At 39.7% G+C, this 20,083-nt stretch overlaps 1 protein-coding gene across 1 annotated transcript in view; it reads left to right on the forward strand.

Moving 5' to 3' along the window:
* Window positions 1-4,941: 4,941 nt before the first annotated feature.
* LOC121654645 (unconventional myosin-VIIa-like) overlaps window positions 4,942-20,083 on the forward strand; it is a 76,922-nt gene continuing 61,780 nt past the window's right edge. Inside the window, exons 1-3 of the mRNA XM_042008862.1 lie at window positions 4,942-5,092; window positions 17,255-17,388; window positions 17,569-17,721. Of these exons, the coding sequence (XP_041864796.1) occupies window positions 4,942-5,092; window positions 17,255-17,388; window positions 17,569-17,721 (438 nt within the window). The remainder of the gene's footprint in view (window positions 5,093-17,254; window positions 17,389-17,568; window positions 17,722-20,083) is intronic.

Raw genomic sequence — 20,083 nt, forward strand, 5'->3', positions numbered from 1 at the left:
CTGCCCTCCATGACGTGCCTCATCTTCATCACTCACAGTTTGAGGCTTTTAGCCACAAACGACTTAGATGATAACTTGTTTTTTTTATTAATGGGAATCAGGAGAAATAAAATCAGTTAGATTTCACCCAGCCCATCTCTCCGTATTTACCACTGTTATTAAGTTTACTGCAAAACATGTCGGGTTCAAGGTTCAAAGGTCTTCTGCTGGTTTGCTAAACTGGAAACTGGAGGGTAATCCTGCCGTGTACAGTTCCACACCATCGCTGTGGGGTATAAAAAGAAACAAAGGAAGGAGGACTCTGTAGGGGAGAAATGATTTAGCAGTCACAACTGCAACAACCATGCCCCATACTTAAGCGATGGGATTAGCCCCAGGAATCCAAGTAAGCCTTTAACAGCCTCAAGCAGACCCTTTAACCCTGCAACCCCCCCATTTCCCTCACTGGTGTCTCATTTCCAATTGAATCTCACGATTGAGATGTGGTTTTGCAGTTAACCTGACATATAGCTAGACCTCTTAATCCGTCTCTAATATATTCTTGTTTATTTGATAATTTCCACTAATGAAATGTTACGTTTGCCCTCTCTGTTAGCCCCGCTGACATTTTTAGCTTCTGATATTTTTTCTCATTATCCAAACAAAGACCCTGGACACATAGCTGGACACGTTGCAAGGAAGTGGTGGAGACTGAAGCTGAGTTAAAAGGACATGCTTTTTAACAACAATGAAGTGAAGTTCTTCTCACTTCTGGTCTTAAGTGGCTAGTAAGTCACTAAATGTAGTTTTAAGGATAAATGTTTGGTGATAAATGATAAACTAATAAATTATCAACTGATTATTTATTATATTACACTAGAAATTTCCTCTTATGGTTGGACACCAGGTTTTATTCAAAGATGCTGACAAAAATCTGCACTTAAAGGTTTTTACAAACATTGTAACAAACATTTCTCAAAGAAATAAAACTGCCAACCTTGTCAGACAAAGAAGCAACTGAAATTATTTGACCAATTTCTACTCAGGAAAGACTGGATACTGTCAAAACACTTGAAAATAATAAATCCCCTGGGACAGATGTGTTTACAGGGGAATTTTACACATGTTTTAAGGAAGAATTATTACTTGTATTACATACATTCAGCTATGCTCTGATATCAGGGGATGCACCAAAATCTGTTTTAAATAAAGGAGGAAAAGATCCAACTTCATGTAAAGGATGCATGTAAAGGATGCAGACCAGTGAGTTTACTCTGCAATGATTTAAAAATCCTTACAAGCATAATAGCGCAGAGAATGCAGAAACATTTAGCCAAATTAATTCAAACAGATCAAACAGGTTTCATTCCCGGTAGGCAGGGAGCGAACAACATAAGGAGGATATTAAATATTATATCAAGTGCAAAGGACAAATGTCAGCCCTCTATGTTGCTACGTTTAGAGAATGGGGTTAATTGCAGCTTTTATATCAGACACTGTCAGTGTTTGGATTTCCCCAGACGTTCATTTCCGTTTCAGTCACTTCCAATTAATATGCCCAGCTCCATCTTTAAAATATTGGATAAAACTGTGTTTAACTTCTTACAGCTTACCTTTACAAAAAAGCAAGAATCAAATATAAAACACTTTTATCAGCCAAGAACAAGGCTGGTTTAAACCTACCTGATCTCAGGATTATTGGGCAGCCCAACTTAAAGCCCTTATATTATGAATGACCAAAGATACAGATGCAATATGGATGGAAATGGAACAAAGAGCTTGCCTGAGGATATCCTTAAAAACATTGCCCTTTACAACAAAAGCAGTACAAAGAGGTTTCAAGATCCAGAACTATTGGATCAAAGAATCATGAAGATATGGTCATCCATACAAAAGAAATTAAATCTATCACGCTCAGTGAGCAAAGCTCGGAAAATTGCAAAAAATCCAGATGTGCCATGTGGTGTGGACAGAAGTTTTGAGAAATGGACAAACAACGGATTAATATTTATTGCTCAAATGTTTAAAGGACCAATCTTGAAATCATTTAAACAACTTGTGCAGGGCTTACACCAGGGGTGCCCAAGTCCAGTCCTCAAGATATACTATCCTGCAACTTTTAGATGCAACCCTTCCCCAACACACCTGAATCAAATAAATGGCTTGTTATCAGGCGGCTGCAGAGCTGAATGACATTTGGATGAAGGAATTGAGCCATTTGATGCAGGTGTATTGGAGAAGGGCTGCATCTAAAAGTTCCAGGAATGTAGATTTCGAGTCTTACTGGAGTCACAGTGCACTCCCATCATCTCGATCGTTAGGTTTAAGGTGGTAATCTGCACTGTTTTACGTCAATCTCTTCCTAGTCTTGAGTCTGCGACAATATCAAACGTGTTTGATATTATCACAAGTCTCGGTGATGTAACCCAATCAAGCTCTGACAAAAGAAAACAGGAAACCCGACAGAACAAGGGCAAAAACAGATGAAAAAAAAAGAAAAAGACAAACAAGAAGTGGTGATGAAATGTCGTCGGTGGACCGTCCACAAAGAGGAGCAGATGGTTATTAAGTTGTAAACGTCTGCTGTGGATCATTTATGTGTTACAGTAGAATGAACTAACAAATGAAAGAAGAATAGAAACTCATTCATCCCTACAGATGCTGATGAGTTAGTGTAACACCTGTTGGAGATGCAAAGGCACACTTAATAATGATTTGTAATTCCCTGGAGGGAAACTCTCCCCTTGTTTGCTTTGCTGTGGGCAGATCAGCCATGTTCGATATCAACTGTCCAACATATCACAAAAATGCTAAAAGAATCTAGCTGTAGTCTTGTAAATAGTGATTCATAGTCTTTGTCAAATCTCAGTCTGACACTAGCCTAAGGGCTGATATCAAAACCACAAAGCAATACAACATGAATCCATTGTTAATAGCAGGGGTGCAAAAGAAAAGATTATTTAACTTTAAAGACGGCTCCCAGCCATTGTTAGGCTGTAAATCTCCACAGTGGTTTGCTTGTGACCATATTACATTCAATTCATATAAAACAATAAACCATGTTAGGTCCTGCTATTTTTTTGTTTCTGAGCCCACCTAATTTATTTTACCATTTGCTTCTGATTTTATTTATTTATTTATTTTTATTTATTCATTTTTGTTGCCTCTTGTTCAGTAATAATGTTCAATGATATCGCTCACAATACAATAAATCATAAAAAATGAGTGACCATTTTGTTTTTGATGGTGTTTTAGCTGAGATTTGATTTGTTTCTCCACCAATTACAAATGCATTTAATTTTCATGGAAGAGGTTATTTTGTTTTTAAGTTTTGTATTTTAAGTAATTGATCATGCGATAAGTAATTGTTTAAGTATTTAAAAAAAAAGATAGATGGGTTTTCAAATATAAAGTATCCGTCTCGCAGCAAATAATATAATCTAAATGAACTTCATTGTATTTTTAGTGCTTCCCTTACCAAGTAGCCGGCATGTTTTTCTTTTCACAAATATAGGTATGATGGTCAAAATATGTTTAAAATTGCTAATTACAGTATCACAATTTTCGGGGGGGGGGTCTCTGGCAGCGCCCTTGCACGCACCACTTAAAACAGATCAAAATTTTACACATAGGCAAACACTGCTTGAGTAACGCAGAAAAACGTGTTACTGTAGTCCAGTACAGTAATTTCATTATTGATATTTTAAGTGTAATGCATTATTTTACTTCGTTACCCAAAAAAGTAATATCGTTACTGCAACGCGTTACTTTGTCTTCTTTTGGAAAAGAAAAAAAATGTTTTTATGTATTTAGGAGATTATTGAAAATTACAAAGAGTAATGGACTGGTGACCTGCTAAAAATGTTGGGATAGGCTCCAGCTTACCCGCAACCCACAACGGACTAAGCAATACAGAGAATGAATGAATGCTTTTCTGAATTTTTACAAAATCCTTACTTTACATTACACCCTTTTTCTGACTTCTAACTATCAGGGACCAGTAATCTGTGTGGAGGCAAGACCCTGATGCAGGACTAGGCAGGAGGAAGAAGTGATGTGTCATGCACAGAAGAGCCAGCTCTGAGAGCCAATGCTTTGTAGTGGATCAGAAGAGCCGGCTCCCATCGAATGAGAGCCGGTTCCCTGTTTTTTTCCTTTAGCTCTCAGTGCTCAGGCCCATATTTGCCCACTGCTTTGTTAGGATTGGCCCTATGGACAGGCGGCCAATCACATGTGAGGATATAGGATCTTACCATTATGTGAAAACAGAAGGGGGGGGGGGGGGGGGGGGGGGTTGTAGATGGCACTACACTGTGAGTGAGACAGCAGACAGTCATGAGGAAAGTACGTGAGTGTGTCAAATAATCTTACTCACAGAGGGGGGAAACCGTATCAACCATCCAAGATGGGGCATCTTACTTTTCTGAATGCCAGCCTATATATATATATATATATGTGTGTGTGTGTGTGTATACCCTCTGCGCTATTGCCTACCTCATATGATGAGAGATAAGGGAACACAAGACATACCAGCTCAGACGTCGCCAGGTCAAACAAGGTCTGCGTCAGGTGCTGGGGAACCAGAGCAGCCTGGCGAGTAGTGGGATACTGGAACAAGAAAATGGACATCAGGCAACCCCGATGCCAATTACAGACGCTGAGTGGAGCAACATCGGAAAGTCTCCTGGAAGATGTGAATGCAGCCTTGAGAACGATTCCTGCAATGACCATCACTGAAACCAATGAGCTGATCTACACCTCAGCAGCAGTGATCCTGGCTATCAACCAAAGAGCAACCATAAAGATACATATCCACCATGGAAGAGGAGGTTGGAGGCTAAAATCAAGGCTGCTTGGAGAAGTGAGCCAACTATCAGAGCTCCAGAAAGGTGCAATGAAAAAACAGGTACCCAGGAGGTACAGCCAGGTGCCCATACCTGAAGCACTAGAAACTGCCACACAATGACTCCAGGTCTTGGCCACCCGCCTAAAGAGGTACCAGCTAAAGTGTACTCTCAGTGGCAGGGTAATAACAACAAGGCAGACCCGCCAAAGCTGGAGACTGATCAACACTGGAAAGGCATATGGGAGAAGGCGGCATCACACAACAGCGGTGCACAGTGGCTGATGGATCTAAGAGCAGACCACAGCAACCTCCCTAAACAAGAACCAGTAACCATCACAGTGGCAGACATTTAACAAAGAGTCTCAGGTATGAAAAACTAGACAGCACCAGGGCCTGACATGATTCACACCTACTGGCTGAAGAAGCTAACTGCACTCCATGAGCGCCTGGCAGCACAAATGACCCATCGGCCAATAATCTGTCTCCCCCACCACATGGAAGCTCAAGCATCATAGCTGCTAAGATAAGTGGGCACATGGATTAATACATGAGCACAGCACAGAAGGGCATTGGTAAAAATACCAGAGGAGCAAAACACCAGCTGCTGGTAGATAGAACAGTCTCTGTGGACTGCAGAACCAGGAATACCAATCTGTGCACTGCCTGGATTGATTACAAGAAAGCCTATGACTCATTGTCACACACATGGATCATGGAATGCTTGGAGATGTATAACATCAACAGGACTCTAAGAGCCTTCATTGCAAACTCAATGCGGCAGTGGAAGACCACCCTTGAGGCCAACTGCAAGCCAATTACATAAGTGTCCATCAAATGTGGCATATACCAAGGAGATGCCCTGTCCCTTGTGCTGTTCTGCATAGGTCTGAACCCCCTCAGCCAAATAATCACCAAGACTGGCTATGGATACCGACTCAGGAATGGGTCCACCATCAGTCACCTCCTCTACATGGATGACATCAAGCTGTACGCCAAGAGCGAGCGAGACATTGACTCACTGATCCACACAACCAGGATCTACAGCAATGACATCGGAATGTCATTCGGACTTGAGAAGTGTGGGCGGATGGTGACAAAGAGGGGGAAGGAAGTCCATACAGAAGGGGTCTCACTCCCAGACGGCAGAATAGCAGACATTGAGGACAGCTACAAGTACCTTGGAATCCCACAAGCAAATGGCAACCTCGAACAAGCCACAAGAAAAGCAGCCACAGCCAAATACCTCCAGTGAGTAAGGCAAGTCCTAAGGAGTCAGCTCAATGGCAAGAACAAGGTCCGGGCAATTAACAGCTATGCCCTGCCTGTCATCAGATACCTTGCGGGAATAATAAGCTGGCCAAAGGAATAGATTCAGACTGCAGATGCGAAAACACAAAAACTCCTCACCATGCATGGAGGGTTCCACCTCAAATCCAGCCCCCTGAGACTGTACAGTAAGTGCAAGGAAGGAGGCAGAGGACTAGTGAGTGTCAGAACCACTATCCAGGATGAAACATCCAACATCTTTGAATACATCAGGAAGATGGCCTCAACGGACGACGTGCTCTGTGAATGTCTCAGGCAGTGGAAAACAGATCATGTGGTGATGGAGGAACCATCATTGGAGGAAAAGCCCCTCCATGGGATGTACCACTGACAGATAAGTGAAGTGGCTGATATCGAGAAATCCTACCAATGGCTAGAAAGGGCTGGACTGAAAGACAGCACAGAGGCACTGATCATAGCTGCACAGGAGCAGGCCTTGAGCACCAGAGCAACAGAGGCTCAGATATACCATACAAGACAAGACCCCAGGTGTAGACTATGCAAAGAGGCCCCTGAGATAATCCAGCACATAACTGCAGGGTGTACGATGCTGGCAGGGAAAGCTTACAAGGAGTGTCATAACCAAGTGGCTGGTATAATGTACAGGAACATCTGTGCGGAGCAACAGTGGTGCCCGTGGTCATCTGAGCACTTGGGGCAGTAACCCCCAAACTGGAAGAGTGGCTACAGCAGATCCCAGGACAAACCTCAGACATCTCAGTCCAGAAGAGTGCAGTCCTAGGAACAGCCAAGATACTGCGCAGAACCCTCAAGCCCCCAGGCCTCTGGTAGAGGACCCGAGCTTGGATGGATGAGAGACCGCCCACGGAGGGCGAGGGGACAATTTGTATATACATATATATATATATATATATATATATATATATATGTATGTATGTATGTATATGTATTTGCATGTGTGTGTGTGTGTGTGTGTGTGTGTGTACTGAGAGATCTAATGACAAGACGAGGAGCAGGTGGTGTCCTACGCTAACAGTTAACAGGTCAGTTCAGAAGTAATCCTGACTGAAGTAATAAAAAAGACAGAACAGGGTTTACAAAATAAAACAGGAAGTTAAATAAACTGAAATATAAATCACTTTTCAAAGCATAGGCATACAAAGCAACACAACCAACTAAAGAAAGAAATCATGGATCATGACCAACTTGAAAGTAAGCAGCTAATACTTGACCAACTGGTCCAGGCAGATGGTTGTTCTTCCTGTTAAGAGGGAGGTTTTCCTCCCCACTGTCTCCTCGTGCAGCTCAGGATGTTTTCATGCAATCTGTAGGTTTTCTTTGCTAAGTGATTATTTTTTACTAATTGACTTACATGATCACAGTTGATATGAATCATATAATGGACTTGTTTTATAATTGGAGTACATTAATTGGACTGTCTGTAAAAATGCTTTGAGTTGACTTTGTCTTATCTGAGCACACAAATGGACTCGTTTATAGCTTCATACTTAAGCTCTATAATGAGACACCAAAATAACCATTAATGTTCCAGTTCCTGCATCCAGTTATCTCAACGCTTAAAAGGTAGTCCTTTGGTGCTTTGCTGACATGTAACTACAGCTTTAAAGAAGATGAGTGACTCACTGTATCTCAGAAACTACATACCTTCATACCTGAATAATGTTTTTGCCTCTGTGGTTTTTGCAGCATTCTGTTATGGTTGTATTCAACCAAAACACTACCAGATAGGACAATCTGTTGTAGAAAAAGCACAATAAAACTCTAAGAGAACATTGGAGTTTTTACTTTCCCAAATTTTTAGGGAATATTTTCTTCTACATAACCTTGTGTAAACAAGTAATAAATGTTAATTTATGGGTTTTATTAGTCGAACCTTTGGAGAACCACACATTACTTGTTATTCCACTTACAACTGAACAAACGGAGTATTTTTTTCAACTGTTTGACTGAAAAATAGGACATGAAACGTGACAAACCTGTATCTGTACCTGTAAATTTGAACTTTTCCAAGAAGGAAACATCCTTCTGTTTATCTGTTTAAACAATACCTGCAGACTTCAGAAAGCTCTGATTCAGTTTTAAACGTGTAAAAAATGCATGACTAAATCTGGAAAACATTTTCAGTTGTGTGATTTTTGTGTGTGGTTGCAGAGACGACACATGCCGACTTCTGATGTCCTGGAATCAACCTGCAGCTGAACCATGGTCATTCTGCAGCAGGTAGGTCATGTTGAATAGAAACACCTCAGTCTGCTTCTTTTTTCACTTTTCTTTCTGCAATGTGAATATTTTTCACAATTCTCACAGTAACTTTCTTTATGCAGACATATCCTAAGCAAGATTTACAGTATATTTAGTTCAAAGTAGGTTTAGTGAAAATGTCATATTTTAGGGTCTTTCCACAAGCTGAAATAAAATTTTATTGCCAGAAAGAACAGAAAGATACACTGGCCAAATAAAAAAGTGCCCACGTGGATTTAAATAAGCAAACAGGTCAAAGCCTTCCATTGGATTATTAATGCATGGGCCATTATCTTTCCGCTACAAGAAGTTATTTAACCCCGACTGATGCAATGAGAAGCTTCTCATTTCTTAAACCATCATGTGGAGAGATGCATCCCATGGTCGTGGAGAAGATGTTAGCCTGTTTAAGAAGGGTCAGCTCATTGGCATCAAGCAGAGAAAACATCTGAGGAGATGCAGAAACTACTGAAACTGGTTTAGAACTGTCCAACGCATTATTAAAAACTGGAAGGATATGGGAAAACCACGTCTTCCTGGAAGAAATGTGGTCTGAAAAACATACTGAATGATGGTGATCGGTAAATGTTTGGTGGAATCAGGTGGAAGAAAAACAGCAGTAGAGCTCAGGGCCATGTTTAATGGTGACAGTAGGAACATTTTCACATGAACAATGTGAATGGGACAGAACAGCTCTGTAGCCATAAGAAAACCACGAATCAGTGAGGCTAACAGGAGAAAAAGTTTTCAATTTGCTAGGGAGCATAACGATTGGACTCTGGAGCAATGCAAGAAGATCCACTGAAACATCCTGAAAAAGCTCAGGAAGAGTGCTCCATTCACTTTTTTTTCTGAGAAAAAATGGACTCATAACACCAGCTTTCCAGTGCTTGGATGTTGTCATATGCTGCACTGATAAGCTAGCTGCAAACTTGTAACCTCTTTAAATATATTCAGCTCCTTTGTGATATCAACATAAAAAGTCCATCAACTACTTGGGAATTTCCTTAATGTTTCAGAATTTTGTATATATTTGTTTTAAAGACAGACTCTCCAGAAGTTTAGATTCTTTGGATGGTCACAGCTCATAAACAGTTTTCTGCTCTCCTGATGTTGGATTTTGAAGTGTGTTTTAGGATTATAATCCTGTTGTAGAAGCCATTTTATTTTAATCTACAGGTGAGGGAAATATGGTGTGTTTGCTTCCAGGACCACTGGTGTTTAATAATTCAGTTCTTTCCTCCACATCTGAAGTGTTTTATAGGCTGCAACAGAGGCTCAAAGTACGACTTGATGAAAAGTCTTCACTTTTTTTCCTCCATATTCCAGTGTGGACTTATTAAAAACAGTTTGTCAGAGGAATCATTACATTACTGATGTGATGTCGAACTAATATGAGAAACATAAGAACTTTGAGATCTCCAGATAAGATCCTGGTCAGTACCTGTGAACCACTGTCTAACATTGTCCGGCCATCTATCCATGCTGCTGTCCATGTCGGCAGATACGAAGTGATTAGGAGTCTCAGTAATGGCGTCACTGCAAGATGGCGCAACACAAAATGGCTGCTGGATTCATAGCTCCTTGGGGTTGTCCTTTACGCGGTAGCAGAGATTCAACAAGTTTTCCCAGGTGCTTGGCCCAATTAAATATTCAGCCTGTAATCCAGAGTTTGTGTTTGATGTGTGTTATTTTTAGCCACGAGTCCTTCTGCATCCACAATTCTGTGGCTCCTCTTCTTACCACCCACCATCATACCACTTTCATCATGTATTCTACTGCTTCAGCCATTGGCATCTACATGGAACCATTACCATCTTCATGGGTCAGTTAGCATCTACATGGATCTTGTTAGCATCTATACCGATCCATTAGCATCTACATGGAACAATTAACATCTACATAGAATCATTAGCATCTACATGGAGGTGTTAGTATCTAAATGGTTCCGGTAGCATCTACATGGAGCATCCAAGACTAGAAGACTACATTTCATTCTCCAGTGACGCACACAGAGCAATGCACAGCAGCGTTTGGAACAGTGTCACATCACTTCCTTAAAATATTCAAATAGGGACGACTATTTACAGTATCACAGTTTAGGCTGTTGCTTGTCTATCATAAACTGTGACTATTATCTTTAAATTTAGTGACCAAACTTGTGCCTACTTTGACCCCATTTCTTTTTTAAAACCTAAATTTCAAACATAAATAAACTAATCTAGTTTAAAAATAGTTGAAAATGATGTCTCTTCTCTTCTCTACATCAGCCCTGTAGATTTTTCTGTTCAGAAAACAGTCTTTATAAAGCCCAGATGAGCAGAAAGCAATTGTATCATGTAAAGCTTGCAAAGAAAAAATAAGTTTTGGTTTTTTTTGTTTTTGTTTTTTTTTTTTGTTTGTTTTTGTTTTGCCACCAATTGACTTGAAAAAACATCATAATTTCACAATTCCATAATTTTTTAATAAAGAAAATGTTCAGTGTCTTTTACCTTGATACATATAAACTAAAATTCAGCATTAAATTCTGCTGGTTTTTGAGACTTGAAAAAGAATTTAGCCTGAAAGATTTAAATGAAATCTAAATGTGATTAATAGAAACAAAATTGTGAGAAATTACCTGAAGTGGCCTGGATGAAATTTGAATTAAGTAGTGTGATCTTTGCCCTTAAGAAACCAGCATGTCATCGATCCAGACAGTATTTCTGAGCAATGACCCACACTACTGTCCCCTTTATCAGAGCCACCCATATTGACATGACAGCATCACACAGTTGCTGCAGGTTTGTCGACTGCATCCATGATCGGAATCGCCCGTTCCACCACATCCCAAAGCTGCTCTACTGGACTGAGACCTGGTGACTGTGGAGGCCATTGGAGTCCAGTGAACTCATTGTCATGTTCTAGAAAGCAGGTGGAGATGATCTGAGCTTTGTGACGTGGTGCAATATCCTGCTGGAAGTAGCCATCAGAAGATGCTACACTGTGGTCATAAAGGGATGGACATGGTCAGCAGGAATATTCTCGTAGGCTGTGGTGGTTAAATCAGGCCACGTTGGTACTAAGGGGCCCAAAGTGGGCCAAGAAAATATCCCCCACACCATTACACCAGCAGCAACCTGAAGCGTTTATCCAGCCTCAGTTTCCTGTTCTTTGCTGACAGGAGGCACCCGGTGTGGTCTTCTGCTGCTGTAGAACATCTGCTTCAAGGTTGGACGTGTTGTGTGTTCAGAGATGCTTTTCTTCAGACCTTGGGTAAATCAGTGCCTATTGGACTTCCTGTTGGCTTTCTATCATCTCCAACCAGTCTGCCCATTCTCTTCTAACCTCTGACATCAACAAGACATTCTGGCCCAGACAACTGCTGCTCACTGGATATTTTCTCTTCTTCAGACCATTCTCTGTAAACCCTAGAGAAATAATATGTAAACATCAAAATATGTCAGTAATAGCATAACAATAAAATTTGAGCAGATTATGGAGCTTAGTAACTACTGCTGCGTATAAGAGCTGGCAAGCATCACTTAGAAAGCAAGACCCAATTTTTTGCCTTCTCGAAGGAAGGAAGGAAGGAAGGAAGGAAGGAAGGAAGGAAGGAAGAAAGAAAGAAAGAAAGAAAGAAAGAAAGAAAGAAAGAAAGAAAGAAAGAAAGAAAGAAAGAAAGAAAGAGAGAGAGAGAAAGAAAGAAAAGAATTATGAAACTCCTTGAAGTAGATAATCCAGTTGTTGGTTGCTCCCGGTCAGCTGACTGGAACATCTGGAGCGAGTCCAGTATAACTGATTAAGGTTGTAGAAGAGAAACCTCCAGACCGAGGAAGACGTCCAAATCTCAGAACCTGAAGAGAAGATGCACAAGATGAGAAGTGATAAATGAAAAAGTAAATTGGCAGAAACAGGAGTTTGTGTTTGTGAGTGAACTGATGTCAAAGGAACAATGGTTTATTTTTCTCATTGTTTTAACTGAAAGGAGGTTTGGTGATGCAGAAGTTAGGCTGATGATGGATCTCACCACAGAGATGTTCAAGCAGTTCGATTCGATACGAACAGCAAACTGTCCAAATCTCAGTCTGAGTTGGACTTTGTGGTGGAAATGTATGGAGGACCAAGAGGGTCTTTGAAAATAGCAATACAGTATTTTGATAATGAGTGATTAATTATTAAATATAAATATAGATTTTTTTAATATAATTTCAATTCTTCTTTCAATTTTTCTAAAAGAAGAAATAAACAACACAATTCATAAATTTGGTTATAAATACCTTTCCATTCCATGCATTTAAAAAGGTGATTCCCTTTTCCATTTCCTTTCCCCCCTGCATTTTTTAATCCTTTTGTAAATTGGATTTCCCTAATGGTTTACCCTCTCCATTTAGCTTTTGCGTGACACTTTGGGGCCTTGAGTAATGAAAACCAAGTCAATCAACCAATCACAGCTGCTCTTTCGTTGGTTAGACAGCCATCCCATCCATCCGTCCGTCCATCCATCAGTCCCAGCAACACTCCAGCTCCTCCTGTTCCAGGCTGGGAGGAATAAATAATTCCTCCAGTAAGTCCTGGGTCTGACCCAGTGTCTCCTCCCAGTGAGATGTGTCTGAAAAATCTCTAAAGGGAGGTGACCAGGAGGCATCTTAATCAGATCAAAATCATTTCAGTCGCTTGTATCCATAATTCTTTCAACCACTACCCATTTCCCATGACTATTGGTGAGAGGTTGGAATGAAGATAGACCAGTATACCTTTGCCTCTGGGCTCAGCTCTTTCTTCACCACAACAGACCAGAGCAGCTGCAACGTCATTTTTTCATTAACCTTTCCACCGTTTGTGGTTTTCGGTAAATGATGATTACAACAATTTAAGAACTGTCATGAATAATAATAATAATAATAATAATAATAAGAATAAGAAGAAGAAGAAGAAGAAGAAGAAGAAGAAGAAGAAGAAGAATAACAACGGTGTGATACATCAAATCAAACTTTGGTTATACAGCACTTTTCATACAAAAGCAGCACAAAGCGTTTTACATAAATAAAAAATTTTTAATATATTTATATAAAACACAAACCCTCACACACTCAAGTATAAAGCATCTAGGTTCAAAAACACACACCTGATCATATACTCTCCTTCACACACATTATCACACTCACCCCCACACAGTGCACATAAACAACACCCACGCATCCCCCACACCTCTCTGCACAAACATAAACTCTGGCTTCTAGTTTCTGTCACTTTAACTGAAACATCAATATAAATCACATGGCTGGAGATAAACATCTGAGGATAAACATCTGGTTTGATGCTTCTGTAAGGAGATAATATCTTGGGGATCCATTCACACCCAGAGCCAGCCATCATCACAGGGACCACCCAGATCAGGAGGCTGGAGTCCACACCACAGCCAGGGCTGCAGCGCAGGAACCCCCCAACCACTCCAACCAGGGCGACGACCCTCTTTTTTTTCCCACAGCAACGACCCTGCAGACCAGATAGGCAGAGCCCCCGATGTGGAGGATCCCAATGAGGAAAACACGGAAGTTAAAAAGTAAAAAACTAGATCAAAACAAACCTAAAATAATAAGAACAAATAAGAGTAATAAAAGTAAACATAAAGAATAAGTGAATGCATATATAATTACATAGTTAAATAAGTAAAAGACCAAAATATTAAATAATACATAAATAATAAAAACAGACTAAATTAAACAAATAAAATATAATAAATAAATCAAATCAAGTTCAGCTGTAAGATAAGCTTACATGCAAAATCACTGCTAATTAGCTGTTGTTGACATGTTTAACTCAGACAACAGTAAATGTTTTACCTGCTGAACGTTTTCAAGTTTTGACCATTGATACCAACTTCTGTTATGGATTTTAGTTTAATGTTATTGTTTATGAAGTAAAGATTTAATCTCCACCTGGCTAATATAAATCTTTGCTCTGTGGTAGATCCGTTACATCATGGTCCTTTTGGGCTGGAGTTGGTCAGTTTTAAGCCTTTTTCAGACTAAATTCTTCCATTAATCATAATAACGAATTAAATTTATATTGCACTTTTCAAGGTACCCAAAACGCATTACATTGTATATATTATTCACTCACTCCTCATTCATACTTAGTGATGGCAGCTACATGTGTAGCACAGCTGCCCTGGGGGCAGACTGACATAAACGAGCCAGCATACGGCCTTTCCGACCACCACCGAACATTTATCCACATTCTTACAGCAGCGATACCGACACTGGAGGCAAGGAGGGTGAAGTGTCTTGCCCAAGGACCCAACGACAGATTGACTGGGAGAGCGGAAATCAAACTTTCTGACCACCTGAGCCACACACACCCCTAAAATTAATTCAGCTGGTAGCTATAAAAGTAGGTAACTCTGGATCTGTGATGGAATCTGACACTTCCTGGTTATTCAACATACATACTGAAATAAATACAGGCTGAAAAACACGATTTCACCAGAGCAACTGATGGAGTCATGAAACAACTACACCTCACGCCTTTTAAATCAGCCTTTTTTTTTTTTTTTAGCCAAAACAAAGAGGAAACGTGTTGTTTTAATGAATTCTTTATGAAATCTGACATATTTGATTTAAAATGACAGCTTTCTTTGGGACAAACTGACTGATTACATCTGGTGACATTTACAGATAAAGTCTAAGTTCACACCTAAAATTACCAGTTTTTGTTTCTCAGTCTTGCTGCTGAACTACTGAATTTTGACAGATTTTTGCACTTTGGCGCCCCTAGCAACAGTGTCCATCTTGCATCCTATCTCTTCCCTGAGATTTCTCCAGCCAGTGAAAGTCCATCCTCTTTTCTTCTCTTCCTCTGATGATGTCCTCTTGCGTTTCTTTGGTGAATCTGCCATGGTGCACTTTCAAAACGACACTGTGTTGATATGTAGTTGCTAGCATGTGACGCCTGATAAAATGCTGCTTCCAGAAAGAGTTCCTGTCAGTTCTACCATAGTCTGTGATTTGTATTGCAGAGTTATGTTAACTACTGGTCCATGTGGTTTGGTGCCCTACATGAGACAGATAACAGGTTGGACATTCCCTGTCCATCACTCCGCTGCATCACACTATACGTGCTGGATGTGTCTTTTCTCCCGACCAAAACACATTTATTTCTCTGGAACTATTCAGCATCAGATCAAAAGACGTGGTCTATGATGCTGGAGTGATGCTGAATTGATGCTGAGAATATGTGCAAGTTATGTCAAATCAATTCACCTTCATCTCTACAAAATAAAAATAATCATCCGAGGTAACTCAAAGAGCTTCACAGGATAAAAATACAACATCCAGAGGTGGAAGTGTTTTTGCTTTCTGTCCTCCAGCTTTCGTCTGGGATAAATGAAAAATTTTGCTCTGTTGGACAACATGACTTCACATCAGTCCATCTTGAACAAGCTGAGATTAAGATTTTTTTATTCACCATTGTAGGTTAAGACCATGAAATTGGATTAGCTCTCATCTTCACAGCTAGCATCTTCACACGGTGTGTGTGTGTGTGTGTGTGTGTGTGTGTGTGTGTGTAACTCTGTGGGGTAAATTGTATGGATAGCTCCGGTCCTGGAAGGCCTATATCCTGGAGGTGTTATATGTGTCCTTGCAGCAACACACCAGATTCAAATGAATGGGTCACTAACAGACTTGTGCAGAACTTGAAACAAGCTGTTGGAGATCCATTTAATTTGAATCAGGTTTTGCAGTACGTTATGTATTTATATATATATATATATATATATATATATATATATATATATATATATATATATATATATATATATATATATATATATAAAACTTGCTGTAACTACATGTACAACTATGTAACTTATTATACTCATGACATCACAGACGTAAGGCAGATGTAATAAGAAACACATTTACTGTTAGTCCAAGAGCACCATATCTGTTCTTTTTCATCCCACTAACCTGTTTCTCCAAATCTATATATTTCTTTTCTCCCTTCATGCGTTCAGTAAACCCTGATTGCAGTTCTTTATATTTTTTGGCGGTTTGCTAACAAATTGGTGCATTACTGCCACCAAGTAGTCTGGAATGTGGACCAGAATGTTTCCAAGAGCCCAAGTTGTCAAAACTTTAGTTTGTTACCTTTTAGGTGATCTACAGAAGTTTTCCAGGCATTTATATCCCATCCAAGAGGTTTACAATTCAGCCACAAAATGTAATGTTTATTCAGAGACCATATGGCAGGTCTACTCAACTCGGTCTTATGAGGGCTGCAATCCAGCAGGTTTTCCATGTATTCCTGCTCCAACACACCTGACTCAAATTGATGAGTCATTGTGCGGAACCTGATAGGCTGTTAGATCCATTTAATTAGATTCAGGTGTGTTAAAGCAAAAATACATGGAAACCCTGGTGGATTGCTGACCTCGTAGAACTCAACTGAGTAGCCCTGTTATATGGTAACATCATGCACAATGATCCATGAAAACACTATTTATTTATCACATTTCCATCATAAAAAGATCACTATTACTACTATGTTGCTAAGAGACCTCTATTTAGACCTGGAGATGATGATGAAGCCACTTCCTGTCAAACTTTCCACCAATCAGAGAGCTTAGATTGACTGTAATGTCCAGTCAGGAGCAGCCAAAGATCAACAAGTGAGCAGAAAGTTCTATGTGTGTCTGAAAAGAAGAAAAATAATGCTCCTCTATGGCTGGAATAAAGCCAAGAAGATGTTTCCGATGCACGGTGGTGGAGTTTGTCTGACCTTTGAAAGATCCTAAAAAAAAAACTTCCATGAAAAGAAAATTTTTGTTTTTATAAAAAAAGATAAGATATTTTTTCTTCTGCAGTCTGAAGATGGTGATAAAGATGATATAATTAGAGTTGTGTTTGATGATGCAGGGGGACTATGTGTGGCTGGACCTTAAGACGGGACGAGAATTTGATGTCCCAGTGGGAGCAGTGGTCAAACTGTGTGACTCTGGACAGATCCAGGTTCTGGATGATGAAGGACGGGTAAGTCATCAGAACTGTTTCCATGTCTTATGTCATGGCATTCATATACAGCCAGCTGCAGTCTGCAACTTTTCTCCTTAGCAAGGCTAAACCTTCCAAACTGGATCATAACAAATGGCATCTAAAATGGAAACGATCTAAGTTTGGTTTTGTGGACTTTGTCTTTTTCGGCTCACGCAGGAACATTGGATTTCCCCTCAGAATGCCACCAACATCAAGCCAATGCACCCAACCTCCATCCACGGGGTGGAGGACATGATCCGTCTGGGCGACCTCAACGAAGCCGGGATCCTCCGCAACCTACTTATCCGCTACAACGAACACGTCATCTATGTTAGTTCCTCGGCAGAAAACAACAGAAATGTTCAAATTTTCCCTAACATCCAGGTTTTTACCCACCAACTAGAGTTTGATGTAAGAAGCAGCTGCTGGTCGTGGTCCAGTTCAGCTCTTATTCAGGTTAATCTGTTTACTTGTACCTTCGGCGCCCTGCAGCAGCATTGTTTACTTGCTGCTATAAATAAAACAGAATCTCTCCTTCTGCTTTTTCACTGTCTGCTTAAAGATCTCTGACAAAGAGACAGAATGAGAAATCAGTGAAGTGATAGAAAAATCTGATTCTAAGATTTGTTTTGTTTCTATGGTAAAAGTAGAACGCTTCAATTGGTTCCAGATGCTACAGTGATGAAAGCTTATTTGTTTTTGTGCATGCATTGGCCCAAAATGAAGTTTCTCTGGTCAGAATTTAGGAAGTAAACTTTTGTGAACAGCGTTTCTCATGGCTAATCTATGCTCTTCTCTGACCAAGCAGGATTAGTAGGAGATAAAGTAAAAACTTAGCTGGTGTGTGCTCTTTTGAGAATGTGCCCCGGTTAGCTCTATAATTGTTTTTCTGGTTGTTCTGTTTTCTCTCTCCATGTAGACTAATTGTGGTGGGAGGGTGAGTATTAACCAAAAACGTTCCAACACGTTTTTTTCTTTAGTTTTTGCTGCAGTGTAACATTCTCCTAACATTCCTTCTGCACTTGTTAAGAGGAGCCATGAATATCTTCTTTTAAACTCTTGCTAGTCAAAACACAGGCATATTTAAAATGCTCATTTTCATGTAAACACTAATGAATGGATCTCCCTGATGCTGACGTATAAAGGACTTCACAGCAAATTCTGACAGTCTGACAGAATGAAATGTCTTCTGCATAATGATAAGGATTATGTTCTTGTTGTTGCATGTACTTTAGAGGCATATTGAGGAATTTGTCCAATGAAAGTCAAGTTTTCTAACACTGGTAACATGTGAAGAGTCATTTTTTAGAGAACAAATTGTGATTGAAATAAGCAAGTACTTCCACCTTAGAAGTGCAAACATCCAATTCTGATAACTTTCAGGTTTATGTAATAGGAACATTATTAATTTTTTACTATCACAGCCTAACTGGAAGGTCAGTAATGTTTGAGAAGCTGAGAAGGGAAACGTGTGAGATTTGTTAAAAAGTGTAAATATTAACTTATGTTCACTGGTGCAGGACAAGTAAAGATGGCACATAACACAAATCATAAAGGTGAGGCTTGCAAAGAAAAATAACCCTTTCAGGATAAAAAATCAATACCTCTTTTAAATAATGGAGCTGTAGCTCTAAAACTCTAAAAAATCATAGTACAATATGTGAACTTTATCTATGCCAAGGACAACTAACAGAGTGAAGCAGTATGAAATGAGAGATGCTCTGGTACAAACAGTTCAGGACCATTTTGGCCCAGTTTGGCATCATGTCCTCACTTAGTACCCCGATAGGGGGATCTCTAGTTTTAAAAGATTAAAGTTTTGAAGAGATTACAGGAAAAACAAAAACAAAGGGCTTCTGAATGTTTTACTTTAAAAGCAATTTAAGCAACATAAGGTTCCCAAGGACAATTCGGCATGGAGTCAGGGGAATCCTGGAATCGATCCACCGACTTTCTGGTTGGTGGATGACTGCTCTTTCTCAATGGAGTTTGCTATGATGTTATACGTGTAAAATGCACAACACCCCCACTTCAAATTTACTTAATGAAAAAGTTTGTAAAAACTTCATAAATAAAATAGATAAAGTGGGTTTTGGTGGATTATTTGGTGGCTCTCGAGGACTGGACTTGGGCATCCCTGGACTATTTACAGGTTTACCACAAAAGTTGATCAGACAGTGGCAGCTGATCCAGAACGCTGCTGCTCGACTTCTCACTAACACAAGAAAGGTGGATCATTATCGCTCCTGTTTTGAGGTCTTTACACTATCTCCCTGTCCAATAATGAGCTGATTTTAAAATTCTGCTACTTATTTATAAAGCTCTGAACGGTTTAGGGCCAAAGTGCATCTTAGACCTTCTGGCATACTAGTAACCTTCTGGGCAGCTTTTAGGTTTTATGCACCTATCGTTTGGAATAGGCTCCCACAGAACTTTAGTCAGCTTAAACTCTGGCTTCTTTTAAATCACTTTATAAAAATTTTTCTTTTTACTGTTGCATTTAACTAGACTTTTGTTTTTGTATTGTATAATATACATAGATTTGTCTTTCATGCTTGGAGACGCTGCTTTTTATGCACCCTGTTATGCTCTTATATTTGCTCTTAATTTAGTTTCTTTATGTGTATATGTTTGCACCTGGTTGCTTTGTTTTAGGAAATTGAAGTTACTTTTTTCTGAAAAGTTCTGTATA

This window comes from Melanotaenia boesemani, chromosome 15, assembly GCF_017639745.1.
Source record: "Melanotaenia boesemani isolate fMelBoe1 chromosome 15, fMelBoe1.pri, whole genome shotgun sequence".
NCBI classification, from domain to species: Eukaryota; Metazoa; Chordata; class Actinopteri; order Atheriniformes; family Melanotaeniidae; genus Melanotaenia; species Melanotaenia boesemani.